General features: G+C 41.1%; 1 protein-coding gene across 1 annotated transcript; it reads left to right on the top strand.

Moving 5' to 3' along the window:
* The first annotated feature begins 4,540 nt into the window (after positions 1-4,540).
* On the top strand, positions 4,541-8,495 carry DDIT4L (DNA damage inducible transcript 4 like). The gene is made up of 3 exons (XM_090267966.1): positions 4,541-4,692; positions 5,011-5,146; positions 7,283-8,495. Exons 2-3 carry the CDS (start codon positions 5,056-5,058, stop codon positions 7,771-7,773), a joined length of 582 nt encoding a protein of 193 aa, XP_090124092.1. The 5' UTR covers positions 4,541-4,692; positions 5,011-5,055; the 3' UTR covers positions 7,774-8,495.
* Positions 8,496-8,884: the final 389 nt, after the last annotated feature.

Here is an 8,884-nt window from a genome sequence, read left to right as displayed (position 1 = left end):
TATAAGCAATGTGGAATTTTCTGAGACACAATAAAAGCTATGCAAAGGCTGTTCACCATAATAGGACACTTGACTGGTATAGGGAGGGAGACCAATGAAGGAACAGCACCTACATGAACATATAGCTTTATTTCATTTTTCTGTTCTTATCTTTTTGCACATAAGAATTCCAGAGAAATGACACGTTATGGTGGTATTCTAAATTTGGGATGTGCAAAGATTGTAGGATGTATTCCTAGAAAATATGGTAAGGACTCACTCCATGTTTTTGGTTGACATTCTCTTCCGTGGTCATCTGAATTATAAATCTTTGCATATTCAAGAAAAAACAGAGGCTGTGTGCATTTAAACATGTCAGCTTTCTTTATTGGAAGATAATACATAGTATTGTTCTTGAAATGAAAAAAGTCATATGACTATTTTAAGAGGTAAGTCACTATAGTAACCATTTCTCTGCTTGAATTTAGAGGCAATGCCTTCTGCCACTGAATGATTCAGCTTTTAGCAGCAAATGTTACTAATTATTTTATATTGGGCCTTTTTTGTCCAATATAAACTAAATAAGTTTCCATGTTACCTTAATGAAACATCTTTTATCATTCTATAGAATGATTCATATTGCATATTTACCTACATCATTTCTTACATTGGGAGATCTCCCACCTGCTCTGCCATACAGTTATGTATGTGTTATAATAGAAAAGCCTTTCCCAGTCAATGGCAAATATTTTCCAGATTTCCTGCCAACAGCAAAGATCATAATGTTTGTTCTACTTTAATAATACTTACACAACCCCCTTTGCCCCTTTGTTGCTTGCTGCACTGAACCACAGAACTATAATTCAGAACAATAATAACTACAGTAATAATAACTATCACTCATTAAACATTTGCTATATCGGGCCCTGTTCTAAGACATGACATGGGCACTAGATTTACCAATTTAGTATAGCCAAGGAAAGCCGGTGACAATGTACATTAAAAGAGCTCAGATTTGTTTATTAAAAAGTGTATATATATATATATATATATATATATATATATATATATATGGCATTTATTAGGACCTATTTTAATCCTCACAACACTATGAGTTTGCTAAGAGTCTTAAGATGTTGTAGAAATCAACCTTCATGTCCTGTAAATAGCTCCCTGAATCTACTGTACAGACTAAGAAAGTCATTTTTCCTTTGGTGTCATAGTTTATGAAATGAAATAAGCAAAACACTGAATGTAAATGTGTTAATGAGACCTAAGGAACAATGGCTCATACTGGGTAAAGAGAGAAAATTGACTGGTAAAAGATGTAGTAAATATTCAACACTCCATATCATGAATACACAAGACACCAGTATTTCCTATAATAATACTTTTTTTTTGTTTTTTGAAATATCTTTGATTCTGAATTTATACTTGATATAAGCAATAATATTATGAATATTATATTTATTCATCAGGGGAACTGGAACTTAAATATTTGCATGTACATCAGATGAACATAACTGTTGTCATTTGTTACTGCTACTTCTTTCTTTTTTGTAAGAAGATGAATGAGTAAATCATAGTAAGGAAAAAAAGCAAGCATGCTTACAATTTTGGTAGTTTGCTATAATATATTGGAATATAAAAGACAAAACAAAGTATTTAATCAATTAGATTTTCCCTTCATATACAACTATTATTTCCAAGTAAGCACCCTCATGAACTATTTTTAAGTATTAACTATAGAGGATATAGTAAAATAGTAATGAAGTGTACTTCATCACTGCACCTGATGAATACCTGAAATACACTAATATGATGAACTTTCAGTTATAAATAATTAACTGTATCCACATCATTAAAAAAAAAATCAAGAATAAGTATGTCATCTCATGACAACACTATTATGGCACTTAGTTTTCCCTAATTCTGTTATATGCTTCCTTTTTAAAAATCAGCTCTGTTTATATAACACTGCAAAGATACAAACATTGTGGTAACAGATTGGATTTTTTATTTTTTACCTATTTAAGTAGATTAAAAAGGACAATTCCCACTAATTATTTCAGAGGTGTTCCACAGCAATCATTTCTTATGCCCTGTAATTTCTGGGAGCAAGGCCCATTTGGCAAAAGAATATTATTTGAAGTCTTTTGTAACACAGGTAAATTATTTCTTGTAGTAAAATCCCAAAGGGCTTTGCAAAATTTTAGTTAGGTGATCTGAGAGTAACTACTACTTTCTGAAGGTCTAATAATCTTTCTGCAGAGAAGGAAAACTCTGACTCCAAAAAACCTCCGCTGCCTTGCGGCATACCTCTTCAGGGGAAAGGCTAGGGGAGTAAACCCCGACAGAAAATCCGGAGCCGGAGTCCCTAAGGCGGTTTGACGTTGTAGTCAACACCGGCAACTCCTGCGGCGCACCTGAAGCCAAGCTGTATCGACTCCGTCTTTCCCTTGGACCCTTCAGCTGCGAAGAGAGGGGGGGGTCTGCTGCATGGGCAACAGCAGACCCTCCATATCACCCTGCCCAGGCTCTGTAGCTTCAGCTTCACTGGAGAGGACACTCCAGCGTCATCGCAAGATGTCGATTCAACACGGGAGGAGACAGATACCGTGTCACTCCCGAGTCGGACTGCACAGCCATTCTCAGCGGTGCAGATAGACTCTTAAGAAGCTACACCATCGTCTCTCGAGACGGACGGCTGCCGACGAATAATCTTTCTGGCCCTTTGGGAGTACTTAATTTATGAGTTGTGCCTAAATACCCTAAGGAAATTGAAATGGACAATTTCTTTATTTCACTGTACATGTTAAGACCACTCATTAATCCTAAATTATTAATCCTAACAACTCTCCATGGAAGCAGTTAAGAGGCAGTCCCATTTATAATGTCCCAGGGATAAGGAAAGCACACTCTGCCTGCACCTACCCAGCCCCCTTCCCACTGTCTGTCAGCTGACACCTGAGATCTGACCAGGGGCACATATCCATTGGTAATGAACACACTAGCCACAGAAACTGTTTTTAATCGGCTTAAATGGGCTTTTTTATTTTCCACTTTTCTGTTATTGAAATAGAAATGGAAATCTGCTTTCAAAGACCAGCCTATCAGCATCTCCTTCTTTGGCTTGCCTGACCTTCAGGCAGTACAGCTGCCTGAGGGGAGTTAAAAATGGACTGTCAAGCTGGCTTTAATTTCTGCTGCTCTGCCTCCAAATGTCCTCCCACTGATCTGTTTATCACGCTTTCCTTCTTTCCCCTTCTGTTGTTGTTTTTCTTACTGAATTTTTAGCCTGGACAGCTGAAACTGCCTTTCAAGGCCCTAACCTGCAGATCCTTGTATCAATGACAAAGTAATACTTAGAGGACTGGGAGCCAACACTAGAACTTCAGACTGACTCCTTGAAACAGTGTTTGCCTCCAGGCATCCCTGTCCTTTTCTTCCCCAGACCCACCACTGTCTTTGGGAATGGCCACTCTGAACAGAACATCTCCTCTGGCACACCAACACCGGAAAAGGGTGGCCTGGAAACTTTGTAAGAAAACATGTTTGGCTTCTTGCCTATGTGTTGTTGACTCTTTCCTCAGGTTTAAGACTGCGCATCACAGGATTATCCCCAATGGGATATAAAACTATCTTCATTGCCCAGTCCCTTCAACATTGCCCAAGCCCAGGTTCCTCCCCCGTGACAGGGCTCGCCTGGAACTTCTGCCTCCGGGAATGACAATTGCTCCCTGCGACCAGGCAGCTAAGATCCCATTAACGGTTTTGTTTAATTTCTTGGCAAACTCCCTTTCATTCGACCTCCTGGCGCTCCGGAGCCACGTCTAATTAGAAGAGTACCAGGCTCACCCTTCTTTAGGAGAAAACGCATTAGTCATAGATGAAACAACACGAAAAGTGCCAAGAGTTCTTAAGAGTGCAGTGGGTAGAAGACCCTTCCTAAAATGTTGGAGAGCCTTTGATGCCGGGAAGGAAAGCTAGATCTGACAGTGTTCAGGATCCGGGAAGGTCACAGATATCGAGGGACTCGGGGTAGAGTTGATTTGGATAGAGGCCAGAACTAAGTGCAAATCATGCTCATGGAATATAGAAACAAACTTAAGCCAAGTGTTCCGTCTGACACAGAAAAGCCTCAGGTCTTAGTAATACACAAAGGGCAGAAACTTCCCGCTGCCCGAGACAGAATCTCAGCGAGGGAAGCAGGAGCGTGAATGCGCGAGTGCGCTGGCAGAGGGGGTCGCAGCAAGGAATCCAGGTTGTTGGTAGAGGGGAGTGGTCAGTTCGGCGTGAGTCCTGCGCCCGGAATTGCGGTCCCGGTGGCTCGCAGCCCACCGGAAACCGCAGGTATTAACAGTGCAACTCGCTGGTCTTCAACTCCCAGCAGCTCGCCTGGGGTGGCTGGAAGAGTCTGGTTGAAATGCAACCCTACCAGGGGAGGGGCGGGGCGCAGGGCCGGGGCCAGGCGGTGCAGGTAGGCGGAGCGGGCCAACCGGGTGAGCAGGCTGGGCCTATAAAATGCGCGCTGCCCCTGAGGAGGTGCAGTTCAGTGGGGTGGGAGCCAGGTGGCCTGAGGCTGAGCAGGGTGCGGATCATTGCTGCGGCCTGCAGGTCAGAGAGCTCCCGAGGGAGGAGCCTCCGAGCAGTGTCTGCCTCGTTTTACCCCTTAGCGTTGCCAGCGCATCGACCTCAGCAAACTCCGAGCAGGTGAGAGACAGAGGACTGGCTGCGGAGTCTGCTGAGGCAGGGGCCTCCGCTGTGGGATCCTTGTCGGGGCGGGGATGGGGGGGGGGGGGGGATTGTGCCCCGCCCGGTAAGTCCGCTCCAAGTTTTGCTAACTTTGAGTGAGTTTCAGGTTGTGGCAGTACTGGCCTCTCCCCTCGCAAGACTGCAAACTTTAGTTGCAGGGACTGGTTCCTTCCCTTTGGAAAAAAAGAGTGCTCGACTAGTTCGCTCTGGGTACACGGGGCATTTTAGGATCCTCTATACGTATTGCGGCTCTTGCAAATTGCCTACTTTTTCCAGCGCCCCAGGTCGTTCTGCCCCGCGAGGGAAACGGAGCCGTTGACCATGGTTGCAACTGGCAGTTTGAGCAATAAGAATTCAGGCAACATTTCAGACTTGGTGGACCATGGCTTCTACCAGAGGAGCCTACTAAATGGTGAGTTTCCTCGCTGCCCACCGCTCTACCCTCCGAAGGTTGCAGCCCCTCCATAGATCGGATCCGGTGGGCTGGTGGGCGGTGTCATTCCTTAGCTCAATGGAAGTGCCGGAAAATCCATCTGAGGAAACTGCTTTCCAAACTTTCTCGCATTTTCTATTCATGATGTTGAGAAACAAAAACACCAAAAAATACAAAATAAAATAAAATGCTGAGGGCTGTATAAGTCTAGTCTGCTAATCTATTTTTGGGGATGGAAAGTTCCTTACCCTACATGGTTGTAAAGTTTTGGTGAATTTTAAGTTGTGTGTGTGTGTGTGTGTGTTTTAACAAATGTAGGCACCCTTATAATCATTGCCGTGACCCCCTCCCACCAAATTCTCACGCACCTATTTGCCATCAACTCCCCGCTCTCCTCCCCAGTTTACTTTTGCCTCTAGAGTTTCCTGTAAATGGAATTATATAATAGGTACACTTTTGTAGCTGATTTCTTTCCTGCAGCTTAAATATTTTGAGATCCTTCCATGGTGTTGCTTATATCAGTATATTTCCTTTTTATTGCTGTGTAGTATTCTATTTGGGGATATACCCATTATTCCCTTTTTGATGCCAGAAGGAAATTTTAAAACAAAAGTGATGCTGGACATACTGTCATTTACAATTTTAAACAGCAGTTTCTAAGTTAACACCTTCCTCTGTCGCTGAGGAACTATGTGGGCATAGACAAATCGCTGGAGAACTTTGGGCCTTCCTCATCTTGAAGGCAAAGTGGTTGATTATTTAATTTTATAGTCCAACTCTCCAGAAGTATTTATCTTCAACATATGGAGCCTTATCATTTGGAACGCATTTGCTTTATTTAGTTATTTTTTTTTAATTATGTAAGTGAATACATGATGTGAAGAGAGGCAAGCACAGCAGCCAATGAGGGTGAAAGAGGCTTAAAAGGGGGAGCCAGCAGGACCTCTAGTTGCATCCTGCTCAGCTGACTGTGCGCGTGGCATTTTGCCAAGTGGTGGGATTAATTTGGAAGGTAGGTGACCAAATGCAGACCTATCTCTTTTCCTTTGCACAAATCTAATTTTGTTTTCCTAAGACTATTTTGTTTTGCTTGGCCATGAAAAATTATCCAGCCAGTTATAAATATCCTGGTGGACCTCAAATGTCTTCTTTGAGCAATTTTTAATCAAAGAGGTTAAAGCTACAACTGGAATTTACAGGCCAATTCCAGTAAAGACTTTTAAAGAAAGAAACAAATTTAATAGATATTTAATATAGCTCTTCAGATTCAAGTTTATCACTTAAGAACAATAGCAAAAAAAAAAAAGGTATTTTACAGCAATAAACTGATATATTTTTAAAGATTTTATTTATTTACTTTTTAGAGAGAGGGGAAGGGAGGGAGAAAGAGGCAGAGAAACATCGATGTGCAAGAGAAACATCGATTGGTTGCCTCTTTCATACACCAGCAGGGGATCTGGCCCACAGGCCAAGCATGTGCCCTGACAGGGAATTGAACCAGTGACCTTTCAGTTTGGGGAATGAGACCCAACCCACTGAGCCACAACATTTAGAGCTTAGCTCATATATTCTTAGAGTTAGAAGGTAACAGTTTCTTAGTAAAAAAAAATATATATATATATATATGTGTGTGTATATATATATATATGTATATATATATGTGTGTGTATGTGTGTGTATATATATGTGTGTATACATATATATAACCATTTTTATTCCAGAAGTAATAGATGTTCTCTGTAAAACAAATAGAAAATCTTCATAAGCAAGTAAGGGAACAAGAAATGAAAGAAAATCACTGATAATCTAGGATAACCATATTTGATACATAGTCTTTAAGATTGTGTGTGTGTGTGTGTGTGTGTGTACAGATAAATTTAATGAAAAATGGTTATATCGTATCCACACTATTTATCAAAACCTTTATTTCATAAATGAGAGGTCAAATGACTTCCTCTATTACCCCACTAGTTAATAGCAAAGTGAGATCAGCTGACTCCCCCAAAAATTATAGAAACAGGTAGATGTGGTAGATAGGCATAACCAATGTTGCTATCTTGGTGTGCTTTTCCTGCTCCTGGATTTCTTTTAATTTATAACTTCTGTTATCTACAGATTTTGACTACTGGGATTATGTCGTTCCTGAACCCAACCTCAGTGAGGTGATATTTGAGGAGACAACTTGCCAGAGTTTAGTTAAAATGCTGGAGAACTGTCTGTCCAATTCAAAGCAAACCAAACTGGGTTGTTCGAAAGTCCTTGTCCCTGAGAAACTGACCCAGAGAATTGCTCAAGATGTTCTTCGCCTCTCCTCCACCGAGCCCTGTGGCCTGCGAGGTTGTGTCATGCATGTGAACATGGAAGTTGAAAATGTATGTATAAAGCTGGATAGGATTGTGTGTGACTCTAGTGTGGTGCCCACTTTTGAGCTCACACTGGTGTTTAAGCAGGAGAACTGCTCATGGACCAGCCTCAGGGACTTTTTCTTTAATCGAGGTCGCTTCTCATCCAGCCTCAGACGAACTCTGATCCTGAGCTCAGGATTTCGACTTGTTAAGAAAAAGCTTTACTCCTTGATTGGAACAACAGTCATTGAAGAGTGTTAAAGGGAAACATTTAAAAGGTCCTTTTTATGATTGGATAATAAAACTCTGCAGCTGCTCAGTTACAGTCATTGTAGTTTGCCCTACCTGTTCCGAAGAGGGAACCCCAAATCAAGTTCATCTTCTGTATTTCATAGTCACAGCAGCCTATTACTTTGTAGTTTTTGAGAAATGACCCCAGTGTCTGTATTCTATCTGCCTCCCAGCTTTTGTTTTTTACAAAATGGAATGGCATGGAATAAGGGAGGGAAAGGAGCAATGTACTTTAGTTTTGTGTTTGACTCCACAAAGTTTTCCATGTAGTCTTGCTAATAGACTAGTGAACCAACTTTGCTTAGTTTGATTTTCATATGGCTTTTTTGTCTGTAAGTTTTCAGACTGATCCCATCAATCACAGAATCTTACTGAGTGATGCTTAGTGCATCAAAACTTCCAGAAGTCCATACCACCAATTTCCTGCCTCTACTCTAATTTGAAGGGTTCTTATACAAGAGGATAGAATTAAGTGGGTGAGCATAATTAAAACTTAACCCCATGCAAGAGTGAATAAGCAATATGACCTGGAGAACAGAACCGCTTCACTGTTTTCTTGCATCCTTTTGCTCTTCTGTTTTAAAGAGGTGACAAAAGCTTAAGCTGCCATTTTAGTAACCACAGTATTGTTTTAAATAACTTGATGGTACAATATAAACTCAGTTTTTCTAGTTCTCAAGTATTGAATGATATCTTTAGAAAAAAATGAAAAATGTTGAACTGCTATTTTACATGTAGTTGATTACTCTTCCATTATGTGAATGCATACAGAGTAGGACAGGAGTTCTCAGATCTCCTCCCTTTCTCATTCATTTGATAATCTAGCCTCTTTTTGATCATCTAGATTACATATACTTAATCTCAGATGAACCCTCTCACTACTCAATGTTATCTCATCTCTAGCCTCTCCTGGGAACTCAGGTATCTCTCCTTTACCCAGGTCTTCAAAGGTGACAGCTGCAGACTACCACTTTTCACTATTAAGATGGGCCTATTACAACAGACGAGAGAATGAAAACCGGGCGTAGCTAGCCAGTTCACCCACAAAGCTTTCTTCAATCTTGGGCACCTGTCCCTTGGG

This window comes from Furipterus horrens, unplaced genomic scaffold, assembly GCF_987537825.1.
Source record: "Furipterus horrens unplaced genomic scaffold, mFurHor1.1.pri manual_scaffold_2, whole genome shotgun sequence".
In the NCBI taxonomy this organism is placed as follows: domain Eukaryota; kingdom Metazoa; phylum Chordata; class Mammalia; order Chiroptera; family Furipteridae; genus Furipterus; species Furipterus horrens.
The sequence above is the reverse complement of the archived record's forward strand: the minus strand, read 5'-3'. Positions and strand labels throughout refer to the sequence as shown.